The sequence below is a fragment of the Carlito syrichta genome, unplaced genomic scaffold (genome assembly GCF_000164805.1).
Source record: "Carlito syrichta isolate Samal-C Ts95f unplaced genomic scaffold, Tarsius_syrichta-2.0.1 Scaffold316501, whole genome shotgun sequence".
NCBI lineage: Eukaryota > Metazoa > Chordata > Mammalia > Primates > Tarsiidae > Carlito > Carlito syrichta.
This window is the reverse complement of record NW_007260597.1, coordinates 634938-658756: the sequence shown is the minus strand read 5'-3', so window position 1 is coordinate 658756 and position 23819 is coordinate 634938. Positions and strand designations below refer to the sequence as shown.

The window sequence follows — 23819 nt, the reverse complement described above, 5'->3', positions numbered from 1 at the left end:
GCAACTACTATTGTGCATTGGAAGACATAACTATTTTGATGTTAGAAAATAACTGGAATATGTATAATGATATGTTTTATCATGAATACCTATTCTAATGGGAGCGTGAAGCCTAGATGTGCTGTCACAGAGAAAAAGTTATCTAAAGGTCATGGATTGAATGAGACACTTTACTAACAAGTTGTCTACTGGACAACCTGTAGCTAAATGCAGATTTTTAGAAAAGATTTTCAGTGAATGCTTTAAAACACTTTAACAATTTGAGAAGGCAGTCATCATAAAAAAAAGTGAACCCGATGATCAAGAAGTTATAATCAAGATATTAGGGAAAAAAAGAGATATGTTAAAAAAGAATATACCTATTGACTTTACAAATATTATATATCAGTGTTTCTGAGTGCAAAGAAATAAAAATTTAATGGCAAAGTGGCAGCATTTTTAATCATAGTCTGCCCCTATGAAAAATAAAAACTGATTAGTGTTCACTGTAGGAGATTTTTATTAGTAACTCTACCAAATTAAATAACCAAAGTGATGAAATATTCCATTTTCTAAAACCTTATCTTTTGGGACTTTGAAATTAAAGTTCTGAGGTATAATTTATAGCAAACAGAATTTTTTAAAAAGACATACTGTACCTTTGCAGGGTATATTCTTCACTTTATCACAGAAAATCCAGGCAGACAATTTACAAAAGGAAAAAAAAGTGATATTGGATGTCTTTTGCAAATTAAATCATCCTAAAACTGACAAGAGATATCTTACTAAATGCAAAATTATGAAAGGAGGTACAGTGAAATATTATATTCATATCAAAGTTATTTTGGCTTTTAAAGCAGTAACTTCAAATCTAACAAAAATGGGAGTTGAGGGAGAGAAAAAAAAACCTCTAAAAGAGATCATTACTCTGGAAATTATAGGGTTTCAGGTATGATTTTAAAGACATTTTCCAACATTTGCAAAATAGAATCACAGCAGTATAATGGATAAACATTAAACCAGGACTCAATTAAATAGATGCTCATGTAGAAGAAGAAATTACTGAATATTTTTAGCATGCTACAGCAGGAGAACACAACAACCTAAAAATTATGGTACACGATGCACTATAAAACACTACACACATATAATAGTGCTCTATCTGAAATTAAAGGGTTGAGTTCAATTCTAACCTTTCACAAGCCATTTGGTTTTAACTTTATATATACCACCCAAGCAGCTGCTACCTTCACCAGGTAACCCTTTCTTTCACAGACAAACCATAACAGTTCTGCTATAGACAAGAAATTGCTTTTAGAGTCCTTAAGAAGCAATAAAAAAAAATCTCAATAGAACAGCAATAAAGGAACAGTCCTACAGTGACCAAAGAGAGAAAGTAAAACAACAGGCAGATGATTTCTAAGGAAGAATCATTCTGAGGTTCAAGAAAATAAAACTGATCTATCCTGAGAAGCATTCAATCTACTTCTACTGTAATGGCATTATATTGGAACAGAAAAAATCCCATATGGAAGAAAGCCAAATCAAAGGGCCAAATGGGCTGATGATGTTGCCAGCCTCAGGAAATTTCCAAGACCCTGGGATAGCGGACTCCAATAAGAATGAATTGCACAGGACTTAGTTTTATATAATTGCACTCGATTTGAAAGTAATCAGAATCAGCTTCATAAAAAAATGAAGCTACATTTTTCCCTTGATCCCAGCAGTGATACATACAACATGTTTTGTATTCAAAAACAGCATTCACAGGATGTTAAAATAAAATGTTATTGATATCTCAAGCAAAATTGAGAAGTTTCCTATGATTGAAGATTAACAGAAAAGGGAAAGGAGCCAGCCAAGGCTATCTATCAAACATGATCTTTTTTTAAAACAAATGCAATAACAAATTAAATGTACGTATCATTATGAGATCAGAAATAGTATAGATGCTTAGACCCCAGGCATATTATCATCAGTAACAAAGGGTCTAACTTACTAAATTTCATGTCCAGTGATTGGTCCATATTGATGGAGATGATGCTATTCTAATACTAATACTACTGAGGTAAATACTGTACCTGAATTCTTAGAATTAACTGATTCTTTTACTGATGGCATTAGCTAAAACGATTTAAGTAGGACGAAACCACAGCTGACAACAAAGCAAAAACAAAAACAAAAATGGACCAAACAATCACCTGGACTTCGTGAATGCTAGGAATAGGGAGGTTTCTAGACTCTCTAGACTGCTATTATCCTGTGGTTATAGCAAACAAGTGCCACTTTCAATGACCAACATCTATAGACACGTGACAATGAGTCTCCTTCAGATGACAGATTTTGGAGGAGTTTAAACATTACTTTCCAAACTGAATTACATCGTCTTACAGAAATAGAGTTTCCAGGCCTATCATTTAGTTGTTAGTTTCAACAAGTATTGCCTGTAAGGGAAAAAGGCAAGAGGATTTTAGAGCCAGTGTTGCACTGTGATATTTGGCAAATTCTCGATGAAAAAAGAAGAAAAATAGTATTTCACCTAAAGCTGTCAGTTGATTCAAAATCTAGAAACAATTTAAATTAGCTTCATCCTCTTCAGCATAACTTTTAATCTTAGAATCACAGAATAGTAGAAGAGCATTTTAGATAATGTGCCTGATCTTTTTCTTTACAAATAAAAAAACTGAGGCCCAGAGAGGTCAAGTGACTCCCATCTAGTGGCTGAGTCAGGACGAAAACCAGAGTCTTAAACTTCAATCTTTGGGTTTGTTCTATTCCAGGAAATTGATATGTTAGTAGAGTATTTCATTTTAACCCTGACAGGTGACTCTCAAATTGAAGATACCCCTTGTCAGTCTACCAGTTACAAAAGATTCTAACAACTAACTCCAGAAATTAAAAGAAGTGACTCAAAAATTCATCTGACCCACAAGCGTGAGAAACATTTGCATATATCTGATTAGGGATTTGTGTCTAGAATATGAAAAGAATTTTACAACTCAATAATAAAAAGACAAATGACCCAATTTAAAAATGGGCAAAAGGGATGGGCACTGTGGCTCACAACTGTAATTCTAGTACTTTGGCAGGCTGAGGTAAGAGGATCACTTGAGGCCAGGAGTTTGAGACCACACTGGGCAACATAGTAAGAACTGGAAAGAAGGAAAGAAGGGAGGGAGGGAGGGAGGAACAGAAAGACAGGTAAAGGAAGAAAGGAAGGAGGGGGGAGAGGAAGGGAGGAAGGGAGGGAGGGAGAGAGAGAAGGAAAAAGAAAAGAAGGGAGGGAGGAAGGAAGGGAGGAAAGAAAGAAAGGAGGAAGGGACAAAAACAGAAAAGAAAGGAAGGAAGGAAGGAAGAAAGGAGGGGGAGAGGGAGGGAGGGAGGAAGCAGGGAGGGAAAGAGGTAGAGAGAGAGAGAGAGAAGGAAAAAGGAAGGAAGGAAGAAGCCTAGCTGGACATAGTGCTATGCACCTGTAATCTTAGCTATTCAGGAGGCTGAGGTGGGAGGATCTGTGGAGGCCAGGAGTTCAAGGCTGCAGTGAGCTATAATAACACCACTGCACTCCAGCCTGGGCAACAGAGCCAGACTCTGTCTCTACATGATTTTAAAATTTAACAAAATAAATAAAAAATGAGAAAAGGATCTCAATAGACATTTCTTCAAAGCAGATATACAAATAGTCAATAAGCACATGAAACCATGCTCACATCATTATTCATCAGGGAGATACAAATCAAAACCACAATATGATACTACTCCATACCCAATAGGATGGTATAATCAAAAGACAAAGGATAAACAAATGTTTATATGGATGTGGAGAAACTGGAATCCTCAAAAACTGCTGGTAGAAATGTAAATTGGTGCAGTGACTTTGGGAAACAGTCTAGCAGTTCCTTGAAAGGTAAAGTATAGAGTTACCATCTAACCCAGCATTTCCACTGTTAGGTATAAACCCAATAGAAATTTAAAAATATGCCACAAAAATGTAAACAAATGTTTTCAGCAGCGTTATTTACAAAAATCAAAAAGTGGACGCAACTCTAATGATCATCAACTGATGAAAGAATAAACAGCATGTGGTATATTTTAACACTGGAATATTATTCAGCAATAAAAAGGAATCAAATGCTGATTCACACTATAATAAAGATGAAAATCAAAAACATTACACTAAGCGAAAAAAGCCAGTCAGAAAAGACCACAAATGATATGATCCCTTGTCAGTTCATGTGAAAAGTTCAGAAAAGGCAAACCCATAGAGACAGAAAGTGGATTTATGGTTTCCAGGGGCTGAGTGAAGGAGTTGGGTGGAAATGGATTTCTAATGGGAAACAAGTTTTTTGGGAAATAATGACAATGTTCTAAAATTAAGTGTGGTGATGGTTGCACAATTCTGAATATACTAGAACCTACTGAATTATACACTGTAAATGGGGAATTACATGGAATTTAAATTATATCTCAAAAGCTGTTATAAAAATTATCATCTGAATCCTGTCTGTCCTCCCCTGTTCTGGCTCCCCAGTCGGTAGCAGGACCACCGTTAGCACATACAGTACCTGTGTAGGAATTATAAAAAGTGGCCCTCTCTGGGCAGGAAAGTTAAAAAGTCATCTCCTCCCCCATGCTGCCAGTTAGACCTGGGCCAGGATCCTTCACTGAAAAAATAAACTTTGGGTAAATTTATCCAGGAGCACTCAGGCAGAACATGGTCTGTGCAAGCATGCAAGACAGTGCTGGCTGATTAACCACTCTATTACTAAACCAGTGGAAGGGATACTTTTTCAGACTACTTGTAGACAATTCAGCAAATCAATGTGCTTAATAACAAACACATGATCTTCATAAAACAGTTACAAACTTCTATATCCCCAACCTTTTCCCCCAAAATATACTGGTCTTCTAATGTTGTCTATCTTAGAGAATTGCACTACCATTCATTCAATTCTAAGAGAAAAATATTCCACTTCCCCACCTCCAATCCATAACCAAGTTCTATCATTTTTATCTTAAGATTTTTAAATCCCATCTCCCCTTATCATCAACTGTATAGATAAGGGTAATCATTTCCTAGATTCGTGTTGTTCTCTTTGTTTGCATTCTTGATCCCTTCTACTCTAATTGCTAAGGAGCAACTATAGTTATAAATCAAACTATAGTTATAAATCATTTATAAATCAAAATGTGTCCCTCTGTTTACTGGGTTCTTATATGTGCTTAGAGTAAGACGGCTTAGATGAACTTATCTAGCCTGTGACATCTTCTGTCAACTCATCTCATGCCATTCTCCCCTTTGTGGGCAACACTGAAATGAATTTTATTCAGGTATAGGTCATTCTGAGCTCTTTCTCAACTCACTTTTTTTAAGACTGAAGAATGAAGATTGAATTTTAGGATTTTAGTTATCAAAGACAGATTAAGAGGAAAAAGAAGGCTAGTGTTTTCCTTTATAGTCTCTGTCACAGTTTGTATATATTTGTGTTTAACCTGATGAAATTCTACTCTCCACTTGACCATAAGCTCCATGAAAACAAGGATGTTCCCAGATGCTCAGCCTTTAGTGAAGTGCCTGATACCTAGAAAATACTCAGTGCATGCTCACTGAATAAATAAATGAATGAATTCTAGCCTTGAGTCTCTGTAGTCTCTTTTGGTTGCTTACTCTTACCATTATAGCTAATTAAAACAGTAAAAATGCTTTCTTTATGTGTAATAGATATGCTATTATAATTGGGCCTCATTTTTCAATCATGCTATGGTCATGTAACAAAGACCTCAGTGATGAAGATTCCAAATTCAACTCAAACTCAATGATACAGATCATACTCTGCACTCCAGTATTTCGACACAACAAAGTATCCTGAGATGGAGATGCATATCATTATGCTTTTAGGAGAAAATGGATTAGGAAACATTCTGATTAATTTGAACACACTCTTCCTACTCCATTCCAATCATTCATATATATGCACTCTAAAGACATGAGAATAGGTGGGTAAACACAGCAAGTCTAGTGGAAATTTAGATTAAGTACCTGTCAATGGAACCCTTTCAGCTAAGCCTGAAATAGTATCATGATACTCTGAATATTTTAAGACAGTTGCAGTTATTGTGCAAGCTAAAAAAATTTTTACGATTCAGAAGGCAAATAACAAGTATATGCTGCCTACATGGAAAAGCATAAAAAAGACTGAAAAGTTACTGAAAACATGTTGACTTCTACAGAAACCTGGTTTAAAAAAATCATAGCTCTCTGATGTACGGTGCTGAAAAGCATTGTATTTGTCTACAAAGTTTTGTTTTTGTTTCTTTAAATTTATATAATATGAATGACATACTGAGTTGTAGCCTTTCGTTTTGAATTTAACTTGTTTTTAGACCACCAGAGTAAAGCGGCTTTGAATGTCATCAAAGTTACTTCTGTTCAAAGATGAAATTTGCATTTTTAGCCATACTATTTAGTTATGAGAAAGAGCACTGCCTATAACTCACAGCAAATTAAGCTCCTACTAATTATAACACAACAATTTTAGCTAACTAGTCTTGGGTAATTTTAATTTTCAGATATAGACAGCCACTCTGGGATTCATCCTTAAAATTATCTGCAATTCTTTAATCTTTCTTCAAACTTATTTTTCCAAGCCTAAATGTGCTTTTAAATATTATAATCTGTAATAATTAAAAAGTGAAAATTTTAAAAATAAAATAATCTAAGAAAAGTGAATAATGCTCTACTTGCTCTGTTGATAGAGGCAGGAGAAACCCTTCACAAGAGCAATCTGATCAATTTCTGTTTTACATAAAAAGACTGCAAAATTGACAGAGCCCCAGAAATCAAGAAAGAAAAGGAAAAAATAATTTTGGGCTCAGCAGATACTGTCTTATATATCTTGTTGAGAGTGAGAGGTAGACTCATTTATAATTTAATATAATCCTTTTAATTTCATAGTGTATCTGCTCTCAGTCTGGGTCAGAAATCACTAACTGGTGACCTATGGGCTACATCTGAACTTTAGATTTGTTTTACTTGATGCAGACAGGGCTAGCCCGTTTAATGCTTTTATAAAATTTAAATATAGTCTCCAACATTTAAAAATTTAATACATTTCATATGAAGAACAGATTCTGGTTTATCTCGAAAAGTGATTAGCTCTCATATCACTGTTCCTGCATTTTCTTGTTCACCATTTCATTCATTGAGCAAATACTGAATAAGCATCTACTACATCCCAGGCATTCTGCCAGGTTCTAGGAATGTAACAGTGAACAACATAGTCTTTCTCTCTAGTAAGAGAGACACAAACAAATAAAAAGATGTAAAATATCAGGTAAGGACCAAGGCTATGTTGAAAGTACAGAGGATAGAAAGCAATTTTTAGAAAATGACACTAAAGCAGTGATCTAGATGACAGGATGGCCATTCAGATCAGATCTGAGGGAAGGCCCTGGGGCAGGGCATTCACAGCATCTTAAGGAAAGGCAAGGTCAGTGCAAGTAAAGAGTGAGGAAGGGAAAAGAGATCACATCCACAAAGCAGAACAGAGTCTTGAGAGTCAAGATCCTAAGTGAAATTTAGTCTTATGAGAAATCATTGGAGGTTTTGTCCAAGGAAGGATTGATATGTCCAGTGTGAAATTAAAGGAATCATTCTGATTGTGGTGTAGAAACCAGAAAATTACAGGGGTGGGGGTGGTACTAGAAAGAGTGGCGAATTAGAGGCTACATCAGAAGGATACTATTGCCTGCCGCAGGGAAGGGGAGAGGAGAGCCTGACTCCCATTCAAGTGTTAGTACTGAAGATAGTGAGCAGTGGTTAGATTCTGGGCATATTTTGAAGATAAATACAATAAGATTTATTGATGGATAGATGCAAAGTTTGAAAGAAAGAGCTCAAAGATAGCTCTAGGTTTGGACCTGAACAACACAACAAATACACCTCTTACCAAAGTGGAGAACACCAGACAACAGTAGGTTGATAAGAAAAAGAAGGATTATAGCTTGGAAATATAAGCTTGACATGACTACTGTTATCCAGAGATATAGAACTGGCAGATAGTTATTTGACACTAGAGTTCTGGGAGAGGTCACATCTGAAAATATGAATTTTAGAAGTAATTAAATATTTGAAAATGGAAAGTTGAGTAGTGGGTATCCCCTTTATAAAGAACATGCCTTCTCTGGTGCATCCTAGACCCTAATATTTCTTATTGCTTGCCCAAAGCTCGTTTCATTCACATTATCTTTCTAAGTGATATTATCTTCCTAAGTAATAGAATTGGATAAAAAATAGAAAGATGCTCAAGAAATGGGAGGATAATTCTAGTTCCATAAATTGCCTGGAAATGTTAGTTAATATACAAAAAAAAATTAAGCCAAAATGCATAGTTAACTAAAAAAAGAAAGCAAAGCAGACATAAACTCTAAAGCCTATGCCTTGGTTGCGGGGGCAGTGTAATAGGGGTGTGGAGGATGACAGTATTAGTTTGGTAACCTGGTAGTTTTAGATTTTCCATGTGGAAACAAAAAGTGACGCCTTAAGCCTGGGAGATAGCCATTTAGAAATAAGACCAGCCAGACTCGGTGGCTCAGCCTGTAATCCCACACCTTTGGGAGGCTGAGGTGAGTGGACTGCCTGAGTCCGCGGGCTCGAGACCCGCCTGGGCAGCAAGACCTCATCTGTACAATAAATAAAAAAAAATAATCAGCTGGGCGTGGTAGCGCATGCCTGTTATTCTGGCTACTCGGAAGGCTGAGGCGGAAGGATCGCCGGAGTCCAGCAGGTGAGGCTACTGTGGCCGGGAGCAGCCACTGCACTCCAGTCTTGGGCAACAGAGTGAGACTCCAACTCAAACAGAAAAAAAAAGAAAGAAGACCTTTTGCACACATCTTACATCCTTGAAGTGCCATGGACACACGGAGAGGACTAGGAGATTAGTTTTTCCATCTCTTTCTTGCTGAGGTGACATGTGATATGAAGAAGGAGATTGGATACATGTAGGATTTCAACCAAGAATTCAATCTGCTGGGCCTATGTCTCATATGGCTTGGATTTCATAATTACTAAACATTTAGTTGATCTTTCTTATTCATAGATTCCCTACATGAAAATTCACCTACTCACTAAAATGTATATGTGACCCCCAAACCAATATCTTTATCAATTTTGAGGTCATTCACAGACATGTATGAAGTGGTGAAAATATTGAGTCTCTCAAGTCTCCTTTTTCATCTGAAGCTGAACAAAGTATGCTCTGTAATCTTATTTCAACTCTCATAATATAAACAACTATCCTTTTCACCATATAATCAGTGTCACATTTTTCAATATGTTTGTGTTTTTTGTTGGTCATTTCACTGTTTAAAACAGTTCCCATGTACTGCTAAAATGCAAGAATGCTGTCATAGGCCCTGTGGAGAAAATACAAGAGTTAGTTAAGCTTAATTCAGGCATGAGTGCATTTGGCCATGAGTTCAATGTTAATGAATCAACAACACAGAAGGTGTCTTTAAACTGAAAAACACATAGAACAAGATTAGCTATTGTTTGGTTGAGGAAAATCCTGTGGGACTCAAAGGAACGTAATCCTGCATTTCTGCTAGGAGCAACAGTTCAATATTTGCTAATTCAGTGTTAGCAAAGACTTTATAGAACATAACTACCATGAGTAATGAAAACTGAATATATATGATAGTCTACATCAAGTCAATAAACTAACATAAAATAGTTCCTAGGTTGGTATATCCCTGAGGTTCCTGGAAGCAGCAATAACAGCTGCTAGGAATGGAGACTCAACTAAGCCTAACAATAATCGCTTGCATGCATAGGCAGGTGGAAACTGCTAAAGATCAAATTTACATCAAAAAATTTCAAATGACAAAAATATTTGTTACTAGGGAGAATCAGCAGATCAACTACTAAAAGGATAAGACCCACAATATACTCAGTTGACAGAAAAACACTATGAATGAATAACTATTTTAGACTTAAGCAAATAAAGCAATGAAGGAGAAAAGGGAGGGGAATCAAATTGTCAGGGAAAAAAAGGCATATTCTGAATAAAGAACAGGTGTATATGAAAGAGAATTAGAATAGCTACACATAAGAAATATAATCCACAAAAAAAACACTTAAAAGACAGTTTAATAATAAACTAGGCAGAGATCAGAGGAGAAGTGATGAAATGCAGACTAGAGCTATCTAGTTAACTCTGAAGAGTGCAGACAGATACAGAAATGAAAACATGGGCTGGGTGCAGTTGCTCAACCTATAATCCCAGCACTTTGGGAGGCTGAGGCGAGAGGACTGCCTGAACCCAGGGGTTCCAGACTGGCCTGGGCAACTTGGTGAGACCTTACTTCTACTATAAATAGAAAAATAAGCTGGGCATGATAGTGCATGTCTGTAGTTCCAGCTACTTGGAAGGCTGAGGTGGAAGGATTGCCTAATCTCAGCAGGTCGAGGCTGCAGTGGCCGTGAGTGTGCCACTACACTTTAGCCTGGGTGACAGAGTGAGACTCCAACTCAAAAAATAAAATAAAATATGAAGGAATGGTTGAAAAAGACAGAAGAGTTATTAAAAAGTTCAAAATATATTCAAAAGGAAAACAAAAGGAGCAAAAAACAGGATTGGGGGATGAGCAAAAGTAAGAAAGATAAACACTGTGAATTTTCCAGAGTTTTATGAGATATGCATCCCAAGAATTACAACCTACAATAGTATAAAAAGGATAACAGTGTATCCTTGTATAGCATGTACTAGATGCTAGGCACCATTCCAGGTGCTTGCCATATATCTATATTTGCTCATTTAATTCTCATACCTGATGAGATAAACTCTATTATCCTGACTTAACAGATAAAGAACTTAAAACACAGAGAGGTTCAGAATCTGCTCAAAGTCACATGGCCAGTAAGTGGTGGAGGTAAGATTCAAACCCAGAGAGTCTGGCTAATATCTGTGCCTTGAACACTATACCTTACTGCAAAATTATTTTTTGAAGAATAACGGCAAAACAAACACACTTTTAGACAAAGGGAAAAGAGGTGAAAAACAAAACAGAACTGACCACCAACAAGAACTCATGAAAAGATTTCTAAAAGACACAGATCTCAAAGAAGGAAAATGCTCCCAGGTGCAAGAAGGTAAAGGAAATAGTAAACACAGGGGTAAAGCAAAACAAACATTGGTTATGTGAAATGACAATAAGGATTTTAGGGAAAACACATATGTCGTTTCTCTCTTCTTCCTGTAATACTCCCCAAACTAGAACTTACTTGAAATAAGAGATATTTCTTGAAAGCATAAGAGCACAAATAAAAGACGAAAGAAAGTACAAGTTTGGATGTTGAAAAACCGATGTGAAAGTGTTAAAGGGTTTGGCATATGGAGAAGGATGACTTTTAAGCTCGCAATGAGCAAAGCCCAGAAATGATAGACACATGGGCAGAATCCCCAACAGTCAGGACTGGAGGTGGCAGACACATCTGGAAAAGGAAACCAAGAGAGAAAATGGTAAAGTAAGAATTTAAAGCCACAGTTAGGGATCCTGATTCCTGTCCCATCCACATAACCAGTTGACTGCCATAATCCACACCAGACGAGACGAGGTTTATACAAAACAGGGTTTTAAACAAAAGGATGTCCGGTTTAGCGGTCACCAGGTACATTGTGTGAAGTGTCTTATGGGTACACAGGTATATTAAATACATGTATGCATACTGTATGCCACAAGTCCTCAAGGTCTCTTCTCCTGCTAAGCTACCAGAAAGTCAGTGGAGGCTGTTGCGCTCAGGGAAGAGAACTGGATCCTTTTCCTCTCTGGGGAATCTGACCTCCTCAAAAAGAAAAAGCCAACAATTAGGGGAGCCCCAGTGTAATGAGCCACACTGCAGTGAACCTTGTGATGGCAAACTCTGCTCATGAACATAGAGATCTCCATTACATTTTTTAGTTCCCCACTCTTAAGTATGTGCCAGCAACCAAATATTACCAGATAGCTGCAAACACATTTCACATATGGAAAAGAGAAACAAACCAATATAAAAGTGAAATGAAGACACTTGGAAAAAACAGAGTTTATACAAGGGAAAAAAACGTAAAGGCAAATACTCATTCATGTCTTCATGTCAATATAAGAAGCTATTACAACAGCTAAAATGGAATAAGATATAAAAATAAAATTTCAACTATAAAAACTCTATTGTAAAAATATCATTTCAGGTATTAAAAACTCAATAGAAGTGTTCCAAGAAAGCACTAAAGTTGTTTTTTGGTTGTCTAGAGGTAGAGATAAAAGTTGAAAAGAAGGTAATTTGGAAAGATTGTTTGGGGAAGAGGGAAAGAGTTGGGAGGAACAATCTAAGCCAGGTGGCTCAAGATGCAATAAAATGTGAAATAGAAAATAGAGAAATCTAAGGGGAAGAAATCATAAAATCTCCTATAACTATAGGACTCATGTTTTGAAACTATGAAGACCCATAACATAACCAGGATGCTAGATAAAATTTGGCTTATAGCAAATCAAGTCATTGCGAAATTTCAGAATAATAGGGGCAAAGAGAAGATCCTACAAGCCTCCCTAGAGAAAACTATATATATATAGTATAGTATATACATGTCCCTCTGTATAAGATACTATGAATCAAAATGGTATCAGACCTCTCAACAACACTGCTAGCTAGTTAGCAAGGAGAAATATCTTCAAAATTCTGAAAGAAAAAGATTTCTAACATAGTAGTCACACAAGGCCAAGTCTCTCTATCAAGTATTACAGTATAATAATTTTAAGGGTACAGGTCCTAGACAGTCATAGATATCATTCACTCTGTCTTAGGACACTGAAAACAAAGCACTCTAAAACAATGAACACTAATGAAAGAGGAAGTCCAGAATACAGGTAACAGGAGATAGACAGCAGGGGATCCTCAGAGTGATGGCAAAGGGAGATCCCGGGAAGTCAGTTTGGTCCCTGATATGCAGGAACACCAGTTCAAACTAGGTCACTCCAAAAGATTCTAAGGTATATATTTCCCTGAGAAGATAACACTTAAAAAAATACCTGATAGCATCTTAATATTTTAGAAGACATCTAGAAAATTGTCCCCAAATTTGGTTAAGTATAAGATCATAGAAAATCAAGACGTGAAACAACATAAGATTACTAAATTTGGGGACAAGAAAAATTATGTATGAAAGGAAAAGTAATCAGAATTGTAGTTTGCTGCAAAACTCAGCTCTATAATTTACAAAGTCATAGTAATGTAAATACTAAAAAAAATTGACCTAACTGAAATTATAGTCTAATAAAATCCTGAAATCACATGGCCTGAGATGACATATACTGAAATATGCATCAACTAGAAACTGGCTCCAGTCTTCTGGAGTCTTCTTTCCAGTCCCCAGTTTCAAATGGAGGCTGGCTAAAATTTTTAGCCTCTGTGGAGGTTTAGATATGGGCTGGTTTGGAAAACTGTCTTGTGATCACTGGGGAATCTATCCAGTTAAAGCACAGTGTATATTTGACTATTTTTAATGTGTTTTTCTAAGATTTATGACTAAAACAATGCTGTTTTTCATAATCCTCATAACAGTGCAACCTCACATTGCTGGGGTGATAAAGCAGTAGTACAAGAGTGTTGTAGCATCAGTTGCCATACTTAATGGTTAATAGTAATATTTAAAACAAAAAACAAACAAAATAAAACAAATGGTGATATAAGTAAGTTATTCATAAAAATTGAGGTAACTATCAAAAAGAGACAGTCAAAAATCTGAAAGTTTCCTCTAGGAAAGGAGAAACAGGGAAGATATGAGCAAAAGCCTTACATTTTCTTAAAAAAAAAAAAAACTACGTAGAAGTTTGCACATGCTTAAATTATTCTTGCTATAGAAGAGAAACTAGAAAGTAAAAGGAACAGTAAAAATAATGTCTAATTCATATGGCTGAAAATTCAACAAAAATATTTAAAAACAGTAGTATAGGATCCTGGAGGTAGATAATACAGTTTAAAATACTGTATTCCTCATTACTGAAGATATGAATTCACTTTAAACTTTGTTAAATAAGTATACTAAAATTTTTAGGGCAATTATTATAAGGAAATAAATACAATGTATAACTTCCAATGTTCTTGAGGGAAAAAAAAATTCTTAATCCAAATGAAAGGAAGAAGGGATTAAAAAAACACAAAAAAGTCAGAAAAAATACAGCAATATTAAAATATTAACATCTAAACTATAAGGCAAAATGCTTTCTTAGTGATAGAGGGTTATCTCATGTTTACAAAAAATACACTCCTAAATTTTTATGCATCATTAGTAATCAACTATATATAAAGCTAAAACAGACAGAAATATCAGAATAAACAGAAAATTCCACCATCACTGTGAAAGAAAACTACAGATTAATTAGATTAAGCAGTAATGACCTAGATCAGCAGTCCCCAACCTTTATGGCATCAGGGACTGGTTTCGTGGAAGAAAACTTATCTATGGACCAGATTTTGGGGGGATGAGAGGAGATGGTTTCAGGAAAATTCAAGTTCACATTTATTGTGCATTTTCTTTCTATTATTATTACATTATAATATACAATGAATTACTTAAACAATTCACCATAATGTAGAATCAGTGGGAGCCCTGAGCTTGTTTTCCTGCAACTACATAGCCCCATCTGGGGGTGATGGGGGGCAGTACTAGCACCACCGCCCCAGCTTCACCTTAGATCATCAAGCATTAGATTCTCATATGGAGCTCATAACCTAGATCCCTTGCATTCTCAGTGCACAATAGGGTTCATGCTCCTATGAAAATCTAATGTTGCCACTAATCTGAAGAAGGCAGAGGTCAGGCAGCAATGTGAGAGATGGGGAGCGGTTGTAAATACAGATGGAGTTCCACTCACTTGCCCATCACTCACCTCCTGTTGTGTGGCCCGGTTCCTAACAGGCCACGGACTGGTTCATAGCCTGGGGTTTGGGGACCCCTGATAGAGATGATTTGAGCAACACAACAAGATTAACCCAACGAACTTATGGAGAATACTGTATCCAGCATTTGGAAAATATCTGTTACTTCTAGCACATATGAATGATTTATAAAATCTAACCTTATGTTGGGCCACAGAATAAATACCAACAATCTCCAAGAGTTATACCTTAAGAGATTCTTCACTGGTCAATGGGCCATTAGGTATAAAATCAGTAACAAAACTCCAAGTTTGGAAATTTACAAATACATGTCTGCTAGCTCAAAGATAAAACAAAATCATAATGAAATTATAACATTTATATAACTGAACCATAATAAATTTGTTCTACATCAAACCCTTTGTAGACAGCTAAAAATGCTTACAGGAAAATTTAAAACTATACAAATGTATATTAGAACAGAAGGAAGTTTGAAAAGTAATGAGTAATCATACAACTTAAGTGATTAGAAAAGAACAATAAAATAATCTAAGAACTCGGGAAGGATAATAAAGGTAAGAACAAAATGAATGAAATAAAGTATGAAGATTCAAAAGTTAGGAAAAATAATATCAAATTTTAACACATTATACTTCAAAAGAGTACCAAAACAATATTTATAATGAAATAGGGAATCTATGTGTAAAGCAGAAATCAGAAAAATAACAAAAGAAAATGTTTTGAAATAACTTTTTGCCAATACATTAGAAAACATAGATTAAATGGATAAAATTCCTAAAAAAAAAAATACAAATTATCACAAATATAACTAATCAATAAAGTCAATCAATAGTTAAAATGTTTCCTTGAAGAAAACTTCTGACCCAGATGGTTTTATCTCTAAGTTTTACATCATATTGAAGGAACAGATAATTTAAGTATTTTTCTAAGCTGTCTAGAAAATATGAAAATAAGATATACTATCCAGATAATTTTGAGAGCTGTATATGACTTTGATATCAAAGTCAGAAAGGGTGGTATAAGAAGATAAAATAAAAATAAAAATCTCCTATATGAACATATATACAAAGGTGCCATGGAAAATACTACCAAACAGATAACATGGATGTATTAAAGGAATTACATCAATGCCAAGTTGAAACTAATTGAGGAATAGAAGATCACTTAGTACTAGAAAATATTCACTACATTAACAGATTAAAGGCAAAAGCACAAATATCCAGTAAAATGAAAATCTCAGGGCACAAAATAAATATACAAAAGACAATTGCATTCTTATACACCAACAACAAGCATGCAGAGAAACAAATCAAAAAGCAAAATTACATTCACAATAGCCACAAAAAAATAAAATACCTGGGCATCTTCCTAACCAGAGAAGTGAAAGACCTTTACGTCGAAAATTACAAAACATTGCTCAAATAAAGAAGACACAAAAAAATATTCCATGCTCATGGACAGAAAGAATTAACATTGTTAAGATGTCCATCCTACAGAGTCATGCTATGCCTATTAAATTCATTCTTCTCAGAACTAGAAATAATACAGAAATTCATATGGAAACATAAACAACCACGAATAGCCAAAACAATCCTCAGCAAAAGAAACACAGTGGGGGGTATCACACTTCCAGCCTTCAAACTACTATAAGGCAACAATATTCAAAATAGTCTGTTGTTGGTATAAGAACTGGCATATAGACGTATGGAACAGAATAGAGATTACAGAAGCAAAACCTCAATTTCTCAACCAACCCATCAACAAAGCCTCCAACAACAATCACTGGGGAGAGGAGAACCAAGTCAGAAGATGGTGCTAGGAAATCTGGCTGATCTATCATCATACACAAAAGTCAACTCTAAATATTTCGAATACCTAAATGTAAAACCTCAAACTATGAAAGTCTTAGAAAACACAGGAGACAACCTTACAGAAATCAGAGTAGGCAACCAATTCCTGATCAAAACCCCAGGTGTCCATGTCATAAGAAATAAGATAGACAAGTGGGACCTCATTAAACTGAAAAGCCTCTGCAAAACAAACAAACAAACAAACAAAAACATCAAAAGTGTGAGGAGACAACCCACAGAAAGGGAAAAAATATTTGCCAACTATATATCTGACAATGGCCTAACATTCATGATCTACAAGGAACTCAAATGTGCTGAAAGGAAAAAAACAAACAGCCTCATTAAAAAGTGGGCAAAAGGCATGAACAGAAACTTCTCAAAAGAAGACATCAGGAAGCCAGCAGACACATGAAAAAGTGCTCAGCACCACTAATTATCAGAGAAATGCAAATCAAAATCACATTGAGATATCATCTAACCCCAGTAAGAATGGCCATCAATAATAAAACAAACAACAACAGAAGCTAGAGAGGATGCAGAGAAAAGGGAACGCTTCTACGCTATAGGTGGAAATGAAAACTAGTTCAACCTCTATAGAAAACAGTGTGTCGATTCCTAAAAGAACAAGAAATTGACCTTCCACATGACCCAGAAATCTCCCTACTGGGAATATACCCAGAGGAACTCAAATCATTCTACCAAAAAGATACCTGAACACACATGTTTATTGAAGCACTATCTACAATAGTAAAAAGATAGAACCGGCCATTATACCCATCAAAACTAGACTGGAGAAAAATAATGTGGTACATTTACACAATGGACGCAGTCACAAAGAAGGACAAACACACAGACTTCATAACAACTTGGATGAATTTAGAGTCTATAATACTCAGTTACCTATCACAGAGACAAAGAACTGAGTACCCCATGACAAAGTAGGGACCAAAGGGAGGGCCAAACTATACCTGTACGACAATCACTTGTATACTAATCCTGAGTTATTCCTCACATCTTTAAAATATAAAAAAAATTTAAAAGAATAAAGCATTCATGACAAAAAGCAACCTAGTTGATAAATATCTGATTAAAGGTATGTATAAAAACTAGGACAAACATCATAATGGGTGGTAAAATATGAATGGTATTCATTCTCTTAAAAATCAAGAGCAAGACAGGGATATCCACCATCAAAATATCTGTTTAACATTTGATTTAGCCACTATGTTTAACACTGTATTTCAGAAAAAGTAATATAATAAAAAACATAAGTAATAGAAGTAAAAAATATAAAAAGAGCTAGGGTGGATAAAAAACTAAAAACTCTCATTATTTGTAGATAATATAGTTATCAAACAAAAAAGCCCCCAAAAGCCCAAACAATTACAATACATTGTATTTCAGCAGTTGAAGAATGAAGTTCTTCAGCTCCTCCATCAATGGAGCTGATAAAGTTGACTTTCTATGTTGGAAAAAAATAAATTGGTATCCCTACCTCACATGCTATACAAAGTCAATTCCAGATGATTAAAGACTTAAAGATAAAAAGCAGAACATTAAAACTTTTATTAGTATATTTAGATATTTAGGAGGATGTCTTCATCATTTCGGGATAATGAAAACAAAAATTTTTAAACAATACAGAAGAGGACATAAGCTATAAAGGAAAAGACTGATACTTAAATTTGAAATTAAGAATATTTGTTCATTTGATAGCATCAAGGGAAAAAAAAACTAGACACTAATAAGCAGAAGATATTTGTAGCATAACTGACAAAGGATTAATCCAGAACATACAAAGAATTCTTGTAAGTTGTTTAAAAAAAGACATCTATCTAATAGAAAAGTATCTATATAGCAGAAATACAAACGGTCAACAAACAATATGAAAAGAAGCTTAACTTCACTGTAATCATAAAAATGCAACTTAAAGCTATAATGAATCCCAATTTTATATTCACTAGATTTGCACAAATGAAAAAGAGAACAATAACAAATGTTGGCAAGGACTCAAATCAACATATATTTCCAAACCTAATGATGAAGAAAAAAGATCTATGGATGTATGCATATTACATAATGACCTTATATAAAAAGTTTAAGAAATTTAAGAGGCAAAATAATTTTACATATCGTTTAGAAGTACATGTATATGTATTCAAAATACTTAAAAATGCATAGAAACAAAAAACATTTAGTTCAGAATAGTGACTATATACTGAGAAGGAGTAGGAAAGAAAAGGAATGTCATCAGGGTAATACCAGGAGGGTTAATTGTATTTCATATGCTTTAACTTTTAAATTAAGGGCTAGCTATGCAAATGTTCCTTTTAATTTTTTCCATACAATTTATACCTCTGATATAATTCATGATTTTAAAAATATTTATTGTACCTCAAATTGGTAAAAAAATTTAATCACAAAGTGTGAGAAATCCTAGAATAGGAAAATTAAAACTAATTATTAGCAAAGGAAGAATATATGAGTTTTTGAAGGTACCTCTCTAACCTTCTGTTTAAAGTTGAACATTAAGAAGTTGAAATAAGAAAGTAACAAAAACATATTCAAATATATTATGCAAATACCAAAAATTACACACATGTAACATAAAAGTCAATCACTGAGAAAATACCTACAATTCAAACATTGCATCATTTTACATATTTTTTCTTCCATAGTTTCTGTGGCTTTTCCACAAAGAATCCATTGGAAGAGACCGAGAAAGTCTACAAAAAGTGGGCTTCCTAAGCTATGAATGGCCCTTTCACTTTCATGTTATCACAACCACTATTTTCAAGCCACTTGAAAATTAAGATAAAATTTCTTTGTGTTTTCACTTGTGTTAAAAGTGATGCATTGACCATATTTTCAATTGCTCACTCATCGAAAAAGTCTGACATAGAAGTACGTTCTCCACGGCTAATAGAAAAAAGATGTTCTGCTAATTATACAAGCATACAATACAGTCAAGGGAAATGCAGCTATCTTGCAAAATTAAAGAGAACGTTTTCAATGACAGTGACAACACTACAATCCATTTGATTGCAGCAAAGACAACTAAAATTTCTCTGAAGTCATGTGTATGCTACAAATACAAGGATCTCCATTCTAATCTTTTCTTTCAGTTAATGTATTACATTTCTTCAAAGTTATGAAGTTAAAGCAATGCTGTACTATAGCTGATAATTTGTAATGTCTGATGTATTCGATGTCTTCTACTTCTTTTTCCAACTTCTTTGGTTTTTTGACCAGAAATCTATATCCCAACCATATGAATTTTTTTTTTTTTTAAAAAACCATTTTATACAAGTATTGTCCAATGTGGTATCAGGCTAAGAATACCTAATGTTGCTTCTTGTAACTTGCAAATGAAACACTTAGGAAAACACTAAAAACTGCTAAACAAGATAATCTCACTCTACACCAAGACTGCTAAGCAATCACATGTCAAGCATAGGAGTAAATAAAACTTGTAAAGTAGATAAAGACACACCAAGGAGAAACCCAAGGGACTCACTAATACATCCAGAGTATGTTTTATGAAAGACAGAATTCACAATAAAAGGAGGAAGATATTTTGCACTGCACTCATCTGATGTATCCTGATATGGTACATTCTAACTCAGAAAGTCAAGGAGAGTACCAAACAAAGACAGTGAACAACTTATGTTGGAATAGTCAATCCACTATGTGCTCTCTGCTTTCTTGCAAGTTTTTGCTGGGCATACTAAGAATGAATGGCCTAACTGCTCGTTGCCACACTCATGTCTTGGTGATGTGTTTTCAGAAAGCAACCAGAAGGAATAGGGTAAAGTCTTCCTCTAAAACAGAGACCAAGCTTCCTTCTGCTTGCTATAAAAGATACATTCAATAAGCTCTGTGTTCCTCAACTGTGGGTATAGAACATACCCTAGCCATATCACATCCCTCTGTGGGATCTGAAGTCAAGAAGAACTGAATAAAACATGCTGAGCCTCATGGTGCTTGCTGTTCTGGATGTAATCAAGTTCACAGTCACTGACTCAGGAGTCTCAAGTCTTCTGCTGACATCTATGAAACATTAACGGGGTACTTTACAGCTTCTAGACAGAAAAAAATTCCATCCCTGACTCAATATCTTCATCCCACTCTGCCTATAAAGTGCTGGCCAGGAACTAGAAGCAGACTTAAAGAGGTGTAGTATAATTTTAGGGGTATTTTTCCATACAAGTCACACTTTCCAGGAGGGGTTAACCATGAAAAAAAAACTGTAAGTTAATGATAGATCTTACACTTATAGGGTATAAAGAACTCATAGTAGAAAAATATTATTACATAAGAGTAATGTATTTGGTGAAAGACTGCTGGAAACAGGGTGTCCGTGGGAATTGCACATCTCTCTTTAGATCAAAGAAGACATTCTGATCTCTGCACAAGGCAAAGAATGCAGGGCCATAGTAGTCCACTAATGCCATGTGTTGACAAAGACTGAGTTTTGACACTATTTGTTTTAGAACCTATTAAAAAGGCCTAAGCATAAAAATGGAAACATTAAATGAAAATGACATTTCAGAAAACTGACTGTACCCTCAACAGAAAAAAAACAATGTGGCACCTTTGAATTAAGAACAGAAAGGAAAAAATATGAAAGACTGAGATGAAAAGAATTTCAAGGAATGGGACAGAAAAAATTCCAGTATATCAATGATCAATGCCTTATTAAAATACAAAATAAATTTAATATCAAAATATATATTTTATTATTTGAATTTTATTAAATAATACATTATAAATAATTTAAATTATTTGTAGGTAATATTTATAAATAATTCAAATTACTATTTATAAATTCCATTGTTTATATTTTATTATTTATAAATATAAATAAAATAAATATAAATAAAATATTATGAATTCCAGGAGATAACAGAGCAGTGCACTCAGAAATCTCTGGTAAACGGCTCTAGGTTTCAACATTTATTAGCAACCAAAAACTGTATTCCTATTTAAAGCAATATGCTGGCACTCTTTAACATTTAAGAGTATAAATAGTACTTGAACTTTTAAAATGTAATCTATTAAATATCAAGTATTTAAAAATTTACTGAGAAATAAAAAAATAAGAATGTAAACACCAAAAAGAGGTCTGGTAGTGGGTAAAACATAGATACATCATAGATTTTGACAAAGTTCTGTTTAAAAACTAGATGCACATATACAATTATTCATAAGAAAATATATACACACATATTCATATATACATAGTAGCTAACATATACATATATTCATATACATATATTCATATATACATAGTACCTAACTATGTATATTATATAATATATATTAAAATGACATAATAACAATTTAAATCAATAACTATGGAAATCAGATGAAGACTGCAAAATATACATTAAGGGAAAAAAAAAGAAACTAAACTGTTTAAAACATTGGGACTTTGAAAATGTAATTTCAACTTAAAATTCTGGCTATTAGAGAAATATACACAAAGTACTTCCTGACATACAGTTTCAAAATACCCAAGGAAGACACAGGTTAAAAACAAAAACTACTGTGTCTACAGGAATAAAAAAAGAAAGAGAGAGAGAGAAAAAACCAACAAATAAGTATGAAAAACAACACACAATATAATGCGACAAGCAAAGCCAACCCTTGCCATAGAAAGCAAAAGAATAAGCCATGCATTAAATGACACATCATCAATTTAATAATGGCTCATGGGGGGAGCAAAGGGAGAATACTATCTCATTATTAGAAAACATACATTCCAATTTCAGAATTATAGCGATATAAAGAATGAAATTTTAGAACTGAGGTAATCCTGATATATGCTATATACAAAATAAACAACTAAAACACAGAAGAAACAAAAAGTTAAAAACTGCATTGAGTTCTCATTCTAATTCCAAATTCCCTGGAGGAAGAACGTGATTTTCTCAGGTTGGGCTAGGCATTAACCTAGGTCCAATTAATACAGTATAGCATGGTTTCCAGAGCCCACACCTCAGTGGGGGAGTTACTGAAGGTCATTTGCGAAATCATTTGTGACAAGACCCCAAAGGAAGTCAACAATATGTCTCCACATATGTTAACTTATTTTTCTCACTGTCTTTGTTTCTTAATATTTCCAGGTTTGTCTAATGGAATTCTCAGATTTAAGTGTTCTTTAACAGTCAGTACTATGAAAATTTTTCCATATTCTTTTCAATTCTAGCACAATACAAAGTAAAGAGTAGCTGCTTGATAAAAATATTCTTAACTGAATTCGAATTCTTTTTTGTTCCCTAAACGAACATAATCCTTACAAAATGGTAAAATCAAACACACACACACACACACACACACACACACACACACACACCTGCAGGCACACACACATTTGAAGCTCTGATTTGTATAGTATATAGAGATAAAAAATTCATACTGATTATTTCCTCAACCTATTAATAAAATCCATGTACATTTTTTCTGAAATACAAAATGGTCACAAAACTTAAGTTATCTTTTTAAACGTTGGTTTTGCTAGATATGTGAACATAAACTTACAGGCAAACTGGAGTTTAGCCTCTCTGCTGACAACTGTTCCCAGTGAATTTGTTGCAAAACATTGGTAAGTTCCTGTATCCCAATTTCTGTTGGGGTTCATAACTACAAGATTTCCTCCATTCAGCTTATAACGACGTTCCAGACTCATATCAATATCACTTCCATTCAACTGCCATCTGTAAAACAAATATCAAGGTTTTTTTCCTCCTCTTAGTATATTTAAATGTATAAGAAGACCCAACATTACAAAACTTACTTTAAACATTATAATTCCCTCTTGTAAATAAATAATACACATATTATGCAAGTGTTACATAACTGAAGATGAAATATGTCCACGTATTACTAAGAAACAAATTTTTTTGGGGGGGGAGGTTTGGAGTCTCACTGTCGCCCAGACTGGAGAGCAGTGGCCGCTCCCGCCACCGCAGCCTCGACCCGCTGGGCTCCGGCGATCCTTCCGCCTCAGCCTTCCGAGGAGCTGGAATTACAGGCGCGCGCTACCGCGCCCGGCT

General features: G+C 34.6%; 1 protein-coding gene across 1 annotated transcript in view; it reads right to left on the bottom strand.

Moving 5' to 3' along the window:
• The window catches only part of CNTN3 (contactin 3), a 262835-nt gene that overhangs the window by 197464 nt on the left and 41552 nt on the right, over positions 1-23819 (bottom strand). The window contains exon 3 of the mRNA XM_021707315.1: positions 23305-23480. Within this exon, the coding sequence (XP_021562990.1) occupies positions 23305-23480 (176 nt within the window). The remainder of the gene's footprint in view (positions 1-23304; positions 23481-23819) is intronic.